Source organism: Montipora capricornis, chromosome 5 (assembly GCF_036669925.1).
Source record: "Montipora capricornis isolate CH-2021 chromosome 5, ASM3666992v2, whole genome shotgun sequence".
In the NCBI taxonomy this organism is placed as follows: domain Eukaryota; kingdom Metazoa; phylum Cnidaria; class Anthozoa; order Scleractinia; family Acroporidae; genus Montipora; species Montipora capricornis.
This window is the reverse complement of record NC_090887.1, coordinates 17,131,211-17,144,788: the sequence shown is the minus strand read 5'-3', so window position 1 is coordinate 17,144,788 and position 13,578 is coordinate 17,131,211. Positions and strand designations below refer to the sequence as shown.

The 13,578-nt window shown below is 38.7% G+C and overlaps 1 protein-coding gene and 1 pseudogene across 1 annotated transcript in view; both read right to left on the bottom strand.

Annotated features, from left to right (window-relative positions):
- Positions 1–6,993, bottom strand: part of LOC138049693 (uncharacterized) — a 21,000-nt pseudogene extending 14,007 nt beyond the window's left edge.
- A 1,770-nt stretch (positions 6,994–8,763) lies between these two features.
- The window catches only part of LOC138049691 (vacuolar protein sorting-associated protein 8 homolog), a 34,429-nt gene continuing 29,614 nt past the window's right edge, over positions 8,764–13,578 (bottom strand). The window contains 6 exon segments of the mRNA XM_068896095.1: positions 8,764–9,965; positions 10,400–10,483; positions 10,561–10,605; positions 11,317–11,479; positions 12,284–12,459; positions 12,670–12,750. Of these exon segments, the coding sequence (XP_068752196.1) occupies positions 9,834–9,965; positions 10,400–10,483; positions 10,561–10,605; positions 11,317–11,479; positions 12,284–12,459; positions 12,670–12,750 (681 nt within the window). The 3' untranslated portion in view covers positions 8,764–9,833.

Genomic DNA, 13,578 nt, shown 5'->3' with positions numbered 1-13,578 from the left:
ATTGATCAGCCACCGGTTAGCTTATTTGTTTGTGTCCAAACTGCACAAAGGCAAAGAAAACAATATGGGGTTTGGGAGAGGATGGGGAGTCTTAATTAAAACGTAGCAGTAGTGACAGGCTACAAATTGCTTTTCCTCACGGGAGGATATTCTGCAAGGAACTGGAATCATTGCTTTGTCCTCAGTTGGTACAAAATATGAAGGAGTTGCCATGGAATAGAATGACTTTTTTGCATGGTCATACCTAACGGGGCAAGGACATGGTATTTACAATAACTTATCAGTTTGCATTGTTTTGCTGTGATCCATTTTAAGTCTAGTCTATATATTACCTCGAGATCAAACATTGTTTGCCATGTTATGAAGTGTTCTCACACATCTGTCCTTCTGTGGAATGTTTGTTGAAGCTCTTTTTTCCAGGCTTTGAAGTAATTAAGTACTTGGTTTAAGTTGGTAACACGTTGATCTGTTATTGACTGCAGTGACCTGTTATCTTTGAAGACATTCCAAAGCATTTCACATTTTCATAAATTCTTGTGTCTTTTCTGTGGTGTTGTTTTCATGCAAAGCCACGTATTTGCAAACTTTTTCTGACAGAGTATTGACAGCAAGCTTTACTCGTATTTTATTTAAATTATCAAGATGAACTTACAAGCGCCCTGACTAAACCGTATTTGTTGTTTGCTGATTTTCCCAAGCGGCTGAAATCTTGAAAATAGTTTTTTACTGTCGGTGAAATTGACTGCGGCGGGCGATTCGTCGCGAGCGATTTAAAGTGAGCAAGTTTGAAGTTCTGAAACGCTGCTATATCCAAATATATCCAGCTGGTTTTTTACTATGTTATGTAAAAGCTATCGATCTTAAACATATCTAAAATTTAGAGTGGAGTAATGTGGAGTACTCCTAAAAGAAGCAGCGGAACACGGCTTGGTCACGAAAAGCAAGACATACCTGCATTCGACACTGTCTTACTTCACTCAAATTTAAGCAGCTTCCGACGAAAATACTTGAGTGATATTCCAACAGACAAAATAGTATTGAGATTTGGGTCAAAAATATCAAAAAGGCCTTTAAAAAATACACTACTCGTGGCCCAAAAATAAAGAAAGAAAATTTGATTTCCGGTTCGTCGAGAGGATATTTTTGGCAGCCATTAATTGCACCGGAAGCGCGGAAGGAGCGCTCGTGCCAGTCCTTCTCCGCATCACCCATTGGGCCAAGAGCGGAGTGGCCGTTTCACCGCCCTATGTATAAGCGCCCTGGTCCAAATATTGTCATAGCGCGCTCAATATTTGTTGTGCGTACTCAACAGATATCCTGCGATATACGTAATTTTGTGTTTCGCGGACAAAAATGGTACCAATAAAAGCAGAAAATTGTGCTTTGTCATCAATGTGTTGAATGACTCTTTGTTGGTTAAATGTTCGTTACAAGCAGATAAATTCAAACTAACCAACAGTATAATAGAAAACATAACTCTGACATAACGGTAAAAGTTTTAAAGTGTGATGCTAAACTGACATGATCAACTTGTGTGTTGAGTTCGGGTTTCAACCGAATATTGTTGGTGAGTTTGAATTCATCTTCTTGCAAGGAACATTTAATCTACAAAGAATCATTGTATTGATAATTATATATTTCAACTGTTTAGATTCTTTTAAAAAACAAATTATGAATCGTGCTTTTTATAAATTTTTAGAAAATGAGTGATGTAATGCGAATCTGATTATGTGTATTTTTTATTTATTTAGATTTTATTACTTATTTTGTAATTGGCCATTTCCACTTTCATGCCTGCCTTCTCTTCAAAGCAAGTCTAAGTGCGAAATCTTTGTGATGGTAATTAGTTCTCCTTTACATATGAATGAAAACTAATTTTCATGACAAAAACTTCGCACTTAGACTCGCTTTGAAGACGAGGCAGACATGAACTCGGAAAGGGCCCATTGGTTTCTGAAAAACCAGTAGTGGACTGGAACCAATAAAGTTGTATTATATTGTATTGTATTGTATTTATTTAAAACTGGACCATTGGATAATGCATTTCTAGTGTTTTGATTGGCTTAGCCATCATGGTATATTTAACAATTATCCTGTTCAATCTTGTGGAATATCGCTTGATACAATTGTTGCTGTAAAGTTCACAGATTCCAATCCAAAATTTTTTTCGTAAAACTAGCCAGACATAATCACAACAATCTACCGGCTGCCATGAGTTTGTCTCCTTTTTATTCGACGCCCTTTCAGTCGCCGCTCTGTTTTATTCCTTTTTTACCTGCAGTATGTATCATTAGGATATCCTTGATATCCTCCAGGACTTGCAAAGTTCCCTTTTTCTTTTTCACCGTCTAATTTCACGTTTTTACTACAATCTGAGAAGCAAAATAATATGACACAGTAAATACTGGCGTAAAAGAGCTCATTAATTTCCGTATACAGGCAGCTCGGTTTCTAGTTATTGGAGAGAATAACCAACACGTTTGCGGCAAGCGGCAAACGGCAAACGTCGGACTTAAGTTTGCGTTTTGCCAAAAATGGGAGAAACTCGTTTGATATGAGCTGATTTCTTGCGTGTTAGCAGCAGGTATCAAGTAAATTTTTAAAAGAGAAAGACGAGTTAGAATAACATAATTTCCATGCTTTTATGACAAGCAGCAGCCCACCGTTTCGCGTTTGCCGTTTCGCGTTTGCCGTTTCGCGTTTGCCGTTTCACGTAAACGCGATGCTTAATCTCTCTATTCTTTGATTGCACGTGACGTCACGGCTGCCATGTTTGTGGAAAGAACAATTGCGAAATAGTCTCTTGGGAATTTGACTGTAAAGTTTGAGCTACATTTTTCTATTGTTAACGTTTTGTCACCAACATGGCCGTCTTATCACGTGAGTGCAATCAAAGAATTACAAACAAAACTTGCTAACCGAGTTTGACCACCGCACATTCTAATTTACGTTCCGCGTTCCACCAATATTAATTCATCGCATTGAACAGCAAAAAAGGAGTCTTACGTTACCTCACGAACCAAGAAAACGAGGTTAAAAAGAGACTGAATTCAAATAGGCCTCGTTCGATATATTTAACAATTATTCCTCGAGCCCGAATGGGCTATGAGTCAATAGCCCATGAGGCCGAAGGCCGAATAGGCTATTGACTCAGAGGCCATGAGGGCGAGAGGAATAATTGTTTTAGTAAAATCCAACTAGTTGGTCAAAAAAATATCGAGACAAAACATCTTTCGCTAGTTAAAGCTAGACTTTAATTGTTGTTTTGGTTTTCAAAGCAGTCAATAGCCCATGAGGCCGAAGGCCGAATAGGCTATTGACTCAGAGGCCATGAGGGCGAGAGGAATAATTGTTTTAGTAAAATCCAACTAGTTGGTCAAAAAAATATCGAGACAAAACATCTTTCGCTAGTTAAAGCTAGACTTTAATTGTTGTTTTGGTTTTCAAAGCCGGCGCTTTTCGCTACTAGTGGGCTATAACAAATAGCCTACTAGTAGCTCAACCAATCAGAACGCAGCACTGATAATAGACCACTAGTTGGATTTTACTAAATATCAATATTCAGGCATGGCTACGAGGCTTTCTGGTAAAATTTCACTGCTCAGTTCTGTTTTCTTTGTCTCACAAGTCTCAAAGGAGATTTGTAAACAAAACAATATTCCAATTTAACCGTAAGGCCTAGTAGCCAAGTGTGAATATTGACTGATGTATCGAACGTGGTCTATTGGCCATTCAGGCACGCGCAGTATTTAGGAGATCATAGCGGGGCTCCAGGCAGAGCCCGATACTTAAGAGAAAATGGTTAACCTTTCTTGGTTTGGCTGTCACGTGATTGACCGTGCGTGGGTCTGTCCGTCCGTCCGTACAGGCTCTGGGGTAGGGGGTGGGAGAATAAGAAAGAGAAAGGAGGGGAGTCTCATGAATGCAGCTTTGAGGCGCGGATGGGCGGGAAACTCTTGTACAGCCCAAGTTTATCCCACTGACCTTCGTCACTTTTGAAAAAGAGTTTTTACTATTAGTGACGAGAAACGGGATAAAGAGCAGGAAAGAGTACGAGAGAAGAGGCCACGACATTTGAGAAATATAAGCGAAGAAAGCCTCGAGAGAAGCCGAGGAAGGAGAATAAGAGAAATTTCAATGAAGAACACTGTAAAGCTGAGAGAAATAGAGCTAGAGACAAAACACTTATTTACAACGGTTAGCTTTCAGGTAAGGTAAATGTTTTCCTTCTAACTGCATGCCTCGCTGCCTCACATATTTTGTAAAACTCGCTAAAAAAAAACGAAGAAGGCCTGAAAACATTTGCAATTTCGTGTTGACAGAGATTCTGCCATATTTTAACAATCGCCCACCTCGTCGCCATTCAAGCTTACGGCAAACATCATTGGCGAGTTTTCTTGTCATCATTCGTCAAACATATTACAATCGAACTCTCGACGCCGTATAAATTTAAATTGGATTGCTGTACATGCATTTATCTGCAACGAATGCACTTGTAAGCAATGTTTGGGACAGTTTAGGTTCTTTTTGGTAAGTAAGACTTTGAAAAGCGGTTTGATAAGCTCGAACCTGCGATTTGTTCCAAACTGAAGAGAGAGGGTTTAAACATTATCAGTCAAACGGAAATGCATGTAATTTCAGTTTTAGTTGTTGATTGTTGGTTATTGTTTACAATGCTTGTTTGTTTACTGCTGTCAGCTCAGAGATGCGGTTTAATCACTGTAAACTGTATACACTAATGTCGATTAATTTTGTACTTTATGAAGAAGCATAATTATTTCCATATACACTATATTGCTTTGTGGGGCTAGAAACGGGAGCTCCGCTTTTAGGCTTGGCTAAATCTATATATTATAAGGGATGGTTTGTGAAAAAATCAACCATTATTCCGACGCGCGCATGCGCTTTTTTGAAACATGCAATTTGTGTTTTACTTTCAAGATTTCAGTCTAAAGGTTTTCAATTCGACTTTTTTTCATGCTGGCGTTTATTGCATTCCAGGGTTTCGTAATACACTTAAGAAGAAGACCAGTGATAACTTAGTAAGTAAAGTAAGTAAGTATCATTATTTTCCCTCGGATTTGTAGAGTAGCTAGTAGCTAATATCTCCGAGCATTGAACAGAATAACTTTAAGAATCCCAACTGGCCGGTGGCAAACGAGTTGGCTATTTACAAGTGCAGCCAGGAAATTGAACCAGGGACTACATGGAACAAATTCAACGAGTGCTCAGAGCAGGTGTTGAACTCCGGGATATCCAGATCTCAAGGCAAGCGCCCTAAACACTTAGCTGCACTACCTCCCTCAAAGAAGAAGAAGACTTGAAGAAGAAGCAAATGACCTAAGATAATTAAACTGTTCGTGGTGCAGTTTCTATAGTTAATAGGTTAGGAAGTTGGTTCTAGCTCTTTACTATATGGATAAAAACCCCACAGCCTCGATATGTACACTAATCAGAAGACCAGCATGCGCAGCTAAGCAGAATTAATTTCCTGTGATGTCCTGTCATGCAATGCCTCGTTGGAGTAATTCTGTTTGTGTAGTTTGCATGCATATGTGCCGTTGGTAACAAGAATATAATGTGTTTTGTTAACTTCTTGCAGTTCGCGATAACCTGTTTGAAATCATGCTATGAAAAGCAATACCTTTTCACCAGCGAGATCCCAAGTTGAATGCAATATCGGTAAATAGAACACAACTAGTAACCTTCGTCATCTTAACATAACTTGACAACACCTGCCTCACATTTTGACCAATCAGAACAACGCACAATGTCGTCAATAACGGACTTCAATGTTCTGAATTAAGCCAATGTGTTTCCCTTTTCCGGCTAAATGTTTTTGGGCAGATATCCCTTGTTTTTGGGTTAAAACTGCTATGAACTCTTTAACTTCTATAGTAAAACCAAAGAGATTTATTACTTTGGGTTTTTCAGTTCGAGTTCCATCGAAACCCCAAAAGGATATTGATTGGTGCTGGGTCATGTTTCGTTAATACAAATTTATACTATGAATACGATCAAGTACTTTGACAATGCTTGCCGTCTTTTGGGGAAAATAATACAGTCAAATATCTTGCCTTGACCGTCTTATTTCGCAAGGTGAAAAGTTTGCTGAGGAATTTACTGTTAACAAGGATATTAGATAGTGTTTGGAACCGAGAGTGAAAAAGTCTTCCTTCTCATCAGAGCTTGAATCGAGCAGAATAGTGTGCAAGAGAGTTTGAATAATTTCAGGTTTTTTCCTGCCATCTTTAGGCTATAATCGTACGTTTTTGTAAGTCGATAAAGCTACAAAAAAGTTAGATCACGCGCAATTGTATCGCGTTATGCCCATGATTCGCTTAATTTATATTTCGCGCGGCTTTTTGGAGGTTTATCTTACCATTCAAACAACTTGCTTAAAGGCCTTAAATGAAAGCTTAGAATTAAAAACTGTCTTAGAATTCAAAAGACTTGTATAGCATTGACATCCATACAGTAGCAGAAGGTGGCATGTCTCAGTGACATGAACAACAACTTTGAATAATTGTATACCAGCTGCATATAGAATTTGTTCACATTAAACGCTAACACCCTGAGGTATAGAAGTAGAAATAAAAGACGTTACCTCTTGGCATCTGATTGTACGTTGCTTCTGTCTCCAACAAAATCACCAACAACAGCTTCAAAAACTGCAAAAAAAGATCAAAGTACGTGCTGTAAGTTGTTACCTTAGCGGACGTGATTCTGTGACTCCGGCACATCAAATAATGCCTTCACAACATTGCAACGAAAACGAATATTTAACACACCAAAGCAGATTTTAAACCCCCGTAACTGCATCCAAAATCCATAACTCTTTCCAGGTAACACTTTTGTTTCTGTGAAGCGATTAACTTAAATGTCCATGTAATATCCACAGAAAAAAAGGAGCCTATTTGGTGAAAATCATTTCGGTATTTCGCTCGTTCGCTCGAGAGGCAGAAGTTGCTAGATGTAAATTAACCCGTGCATGAATAATTGAAGATTTCCCAAGAGGATGTCGTACACGACAACCAATAACATCGCTACCAAAGCAAACATAAAATAAAACGTTAGCAAATTATTCAGGACTTGAGTAAATGTTGTCATGGATACCAATTTGAGTCTGCTGAAGGAAGACCTGCCACATGTAAATCGAGACTGTTTAAGACTAAATCCCCTCAAAAAATCCTTCACTCAGTGTGCATTGTGACAAATGTTTCTAACAAAAATGTTGAAAACAAAAAGGATATTTTTAATTTAATGAATAGTATAACTACCGACTCAAAACTTTGGGGTTATAGAAGGGAGCAGTGATAATCTTTTCTGAAACTGATGAATTATTTAAGGTGTTTAAAGCTAAAATTGAAGCTCCATTCGCCTCTTTGGTAAGGTGAAACTTACACCGATGCGAAACATACGACAAACTAAGGCAGCTATTTCTAAATTCGAGAAAAAGATGTCCATCGAAAGAACAAGCTAAAAAAAATAATTTACTCTCTGTTTTATCAGGAAGATATGCACAAGAACTAATGAAGATTTCCAGAAATAACAGTAATAAGTGTTTCCGTTAAAGAGTAGAAGCCAAACAGTAACAAGCAAAGTCAAGATTTCGCGTGAATAAGATAGTATTGTTGGGGTCTGTTTAAAAGTTTCATTTGTTTTAATAGTGCCAAAAATGTGTCCGCGAGCTCTAGTTTCAGTCTAGAAATTTCTGCAATAAGCATTCTGTTTGCAGTGCTTTTCTTCATTATCTGGCAAGATGCTGCGACAAGCCATTTGACATCACGCGATTCAATGATGTCGGCTCTTTTCAGTTACAACTTCTCGTTTTTGCTGTTCACCACCAATCTCGTATAAAAGGAAAGTTAAAGAATCATCGCAGTTAGATTAGCATCTTTAGCAGTTGCCAGTTAGCCTGAAATCTTTCTAACGTTCATTTCATATCCATTACGTCGTTCAAACACATGAAGATTTATATATGTGACAAATCAAATATTTCTCGTGTCTTGCCCTAATGACGCAAACCGCAAGGCAAATAGTGGTTCTTGTAAGGTAACTAGCCACCTAAAATGTTCTAATTTTAAAAGTTCCGGTATGCTCTAGCATAGCAGGTCTTATTATACAGTCTGTCACTGCCCGGTAAAAAAAATGTTGCCATAAAGTCTACATCGAATTAAAATATGGGATAATTATTCAACGAGCGTGCGTTAGATAAACTGGGAGCGTAGCGCCGAGTTGGCTATAACTGGTCTCATATCCAACAAGCGCGAATGGAATAACCGTTTTATTAAATTTACATTACCTTCTGAATTCTTGGACACTTGGAAATTAATGCCAATAAGTTTCCAGCTTGGCAACACTTGACGCAAGCAGTTTCCATATTACTGAGGTCATACGGTATAGGAGCAGATAACCGAAATTGAGTGTGAACCAATCCAGAAGCTAGAAACACGATATCCGAGGTCGAGAATTTAATAAAAGTTCACATACCGTATGATTGCGCTAAAAGTTGTCAAACAGGAAAATTGTGACGAGAACTGACATATCCAGGCATCCAAACGTAAGCAATTTTGAACGTTAATAAAATACTATGCCATTCACGCTTGTTGGATATGAGATTGGTTGTAGGAAACTCGGCGCCACGCGCTTCGCTAGTTATTTCCCATCTCCTATCCAATGAACGCCCTTGGAGTGATTGCTAAATGGACGCATGGAAACAGTAATTGAGATATAAGGCAAGTCAGGCAAACACAGACAGTATTCCTGGGGTGTGACATTTTGCTTTTATTTTCTGTAGCATTTTGTACGCTCGTGAACTGAATTGATTGCTTATTTATCATCCATGTTACCTTAATTCCCATATTCACGTTTACAACAAACATTAAATACTCTGAACATACAGGACATTTAAAGCGTAGTTAACGGAGTACTATGTTTAAAGCAAACAGAATAGGAAAGAACGCTCCAATATTTGGAGCACATTGACAACTACATAAAACAAATTTCATTACAAATTAGAAAATAACTAGGCATATAGATATCCCACTCGTATTATTAAATCTATCACATTAAAAGCTGTATATTCTCAGGTCACCCAATACAATATACCACGTGCTTGAAAGAAATATATATATTTTTATAAGTAATGCCATATTTCTTTTGAAAGATAACTGCAAAGCAAAATAGTTTTTTTTTACAATGACTGCAAAAATCTCGCGCGCTCATTGGCTAATTTTGTTGTAAATAAGCGGACAGACACAAGTTTATAATTTATGAGATAATGAAGCGATATTGCTCGCGTCAGATTGAAGTTTCTCGCATTTTTGTCTCGCTTTCTTCTCGTGTTTTGACTTAATTTTGAGCCCTCTGCCTTTTTGTTATTGTAAAAAAACAAATCTGCGGATCCCCTCGGCTATCGCCTCGTGGATCCACAGCTACTTTGACAATGTTATGACGAAATTCATGATCAATAACAGGACAGACGCATGAAAAACTGACATCGATTTGTTAAATTGCAACTTGTTTAATACAAAAATAAATTCCCAGGGCAACTTGCATCTCATTTTGTTCTGATCCGCCAGGAGATAAAGTATCCTTTTTGGAACCTAAGGAACTCTATAAAGGGTACAATCACATTTTTATTACAGGAAATACACGAAATATACACGATGAGATGACAACTGGATGACGCAAAGATACTGACATAGTACTTTCGTGATGCTACGTATGTCACAAATACAAATACAGGCTAATTTCAGGACGGAGTGCAGACAAGAGATCAAAGGAACAAAACCGTGTGGATTCAGGTGTGTTATTGAAGCGGCCATCTGTTAATAGCGCGGAGGAGCCAGATGCAAGCGAAATCTTTCGTCTTCAAAAATACTGCTTGAGTTGCTGAAGCGGGATCCATAACTGAGACTGAACGCATCGCTTGGTTTGGACAATTCTGATAAAATGGCAAACTACAGGGGACAACAAGAACAAAAAAAAAAATTGAAGTCATTCAGTTATGCAACCCACTCGTTGACCCTAAAAACACAAACACTGAAACGGGATGGGTCAAAGGCTTCCGCTGTACAGCGAGTTTGAGTGTTATATCTCTCACACGATATTGACCTTGAGGCATAAAAAGAATACCATGAATGATCGAAAACGTTTGGTTTTTCAGTTTCCTTTTTAAAAAACAATTTGTAAGCCTTTAAAATGGTAATTTTGAACCTTAAGCGACTATTAGTAACATCAAAAAACAGAAACCTCCTGCAACACTTAACTTATCCGTCCCCAAGCCTATTACAAAACTCAAAGTATTGCAATCCCGATCCCTTTTCCAAGAAGGAACGTAAGTACATCATAGCACCACTCTCCCCTCCCAACCCACTAAAGGAGGTCCACTTACCCTCGAAGCACCTTTGTTCTGTGATTTAAGTCTGGTTACTGCCTCAAATTGCTGCTGTGTGAGCGAAGGAACAGCTCTTTCTGTCTGTTAAAACAACACACTCTCTTCTTGTCAAAGAAGGAAATTGCTAAAAGAAATGAGGGACAAACAGAAAAACTTACCTTCTGAGTCGCTTCTTTCGCAGAAGCTCCACCACTTTCAGATTGCTATAAGAACAAATCAATAATTAATGGAGTGCGATGCAGAATCAAGAGATCTGAAGGAATGAGTCGCTTACTTAGTTTCGTTTTGAGGCGTAAGATTAAAAACCACAACAGCTAGCAACGTAAAGGAGAATAACGTAAATCATGCGAAACTAACTGATCCTATTGAAAGTTCACGTTTGTTTGTCTGTTTCTTTGGCTAGTTCTTCGTCATTCAACGTCGTTGAAGATTAGTAGATTTTATCAAAAATTTTCCATATACTTCCATTTAATAAATCGAAAGTGGTTCAGCGTTGTCTGTACTCTTATCGACAACGATATGCGTCATCACAGTGGTCAAAATGTTGTGGACTCACGAGGCGCAGCCGAGTGAATCCACAACATTTTAACCACTGTGATGACGAACATCGTTGTCGATAAGAGTACAGACAACGCTGAACCACTTTCGATTTGTCTTTACCACAATATTCAACGCCAAAGAAAGTTTTTATTTCAGAGCGTGACCAAAATCATCACACCAAGAAAGAGCAAGCGTTGTCTATAACTTTCTCGTAATATGATTGGTTTATTTCCCAAAATGGGCGTTCCTGATTGGCTATTACATTGCATGACAAATTGGCTCGAGAGTGACGCGTACAGCGTTGTCAAAACTCTTATCGGCAACGGCATATTAGCCAATTAGATTGCGAGATTACAAGCAATTGTGGTAAAAACCTTTATGGCTGCAGAAGATGGCTTCGCTAGTTTTCCAAACGATGTTTTTCCTTTCCCCGAAGAAAGACGAGAGAGACCAGTTTTATTACAAAGCAAACAAATCCAGCTGCCTTCCGTTCCAGTCGTTCCTGCCATACATTCCGAGTGATAAACGTGACCGCACCTAAAGCGAAAATATGATTATTTTTTTGACGCCTGCATCCAGCTGAGTGAGGACTGGGTGCGTGGATGTCCAGGGACCGCCACAATGACCACCCTGCTACTGGACGGCAACACCGTCCGCCACGTGATCTGGTGACGTAATTCGGAGAACTGGGGAGAAAAATTTTAACACCGTATCCCACAACCGCTCGCGGCCTTGAATGTTATTTCCGAATTCAACATGGCAGAGGCGAGGATGTATCGGCGGTTTCCACTTGAATGTTCATTCAGTAACAGGAAATGTGGGAGACACGGAATGATCTGTTGAGTTTTGGCGATGGAAATACCGCAGGAAATTTGGAAACAAAACCATGGTTATGGGATACGGCGTTAAAAGGTTTCTTCCCAGCCCTCCAGATTACGTCACCAGATCACCTGGCGATGGCAGGCATTTTCTACGAACCATCCATGGACGTCCATGGCATTCGTTCACAGCACTTGAGGTGAAAGAGAAGAAGTTGTAAAAACCAAAAATACATTGATCATTCGCACTTGAAAAGCTTCAAGAAAACTCTTAAACACGCCGCGTTAATTAGACACGCAAGGATAATGAAATATTTTCCAGATGCGGTATAATCCAAGGAGCGCACCCTCTCTTGCTGAATATTAGTGGCTTTATTTTTTTAAAACAACCTAAATAAAAAACACTATTTCATATTTTGTTTACTGATAATCAAACATTTCTAACTGCCCCTTTCCTGCGCCAAACCACGAACCAACACCAGCTGAACCTCACAGGGGTATTAGATGTGCAAAGACTCCTCACCTAAAGACAAGAACATCATCACGCTGACTGCTGGCAAATTCCTCGATGAAACCTCTGTGGCATATGGCGCATCGAAACGATTTGGGACTTAAGCCAAGATTAGAGTGTCTCTTAAGGTGGCTGAGCGAAGAGTGAAGATCGCCTGCTAACAGCTTGTTCGTAGTTTTTAACAACGTCTGCAAGAGAAGGTATTTCAACCATTACGATAAATTATCATCATCAAGGGCTTTAAATACAGTTTTATAGATGTTGGCCAAATAGAAAGTTGGACATGGTTGTTCTCGTTCAAAGAAATTTCCGAACTTGAAAAAACCCCCTGCCCAGAATATAGCAAATAAGTGTTCCAAAGCAAGAAATTTCAAATTCACAACCCAAAGTTTGCTTACCGATTCATAACTATAGGTATCTAACATCCCTAAAATGAGTTCCTTGATCTCACCAAATTTGCCTGCACTATATGTGGGGTCCTGTTTAACGCAACAAAAAAAACAGAAACGGTTAAGAAGGGAAAAAAAGCTACAAACGAGCATTTCAGTTTAACTCGTCCAATCCAAGACAATTAAATATGCTGACAAAAAAAAACCTTCTTGGACGATTTTTGGTCGAAACTCAATCAATCCAACCTTTAAAAACATTAGTCGCATTCAAAGCGTTCTGTGTTTTACTTTCACGATTTAAAGAGACTCTAGAACAAAAGGATTGACCAAAATGTCTTATCGACTTTATTCGAGTTCGCACGTAACTCTTTCTTGGTCATCTTTAGCCAAAAAAAAAGATGAGTTTGCGCTAAAAGGCAGTAATCAGTTTTCAAGTGAAGCTATGATTCTCACAGTTATAAACGCACTTTTAGAAATTGCGTAGAGAAGCCTGAAAATTTCAGGACTTCAACGGGGTTTGAACCCTGTGACCACGCGATGCCGGTGCGACGCTCTAACCAACTGGGCTATAAAGCCACTGATGATGGGAGCTAGTCATTTGTGGGTTAAATGTTCCCGTGATGAATGAATCAATGAACGGAATGATATGTGAAATGAATCATTTTTTGAGCTGCGGATATGAACATTGAATTGATTCATTCATCATGGGAACATTTGACACAACTGCTAAAATTGCGTTCATAACTGTGAGGATCATAGCTTCCCTTGACTTCATATCCGCAGTTCAATATACGGTTCATTTCATATATCATTCCGTTAGTAATCAGTTTTGTCATTTTTTTTTTGCGGGTATCATCAACCGAAAGGCGTCCTTTGGATTTTCAGTGTGTTAACATAATAGCATGAAAATGTCAATTT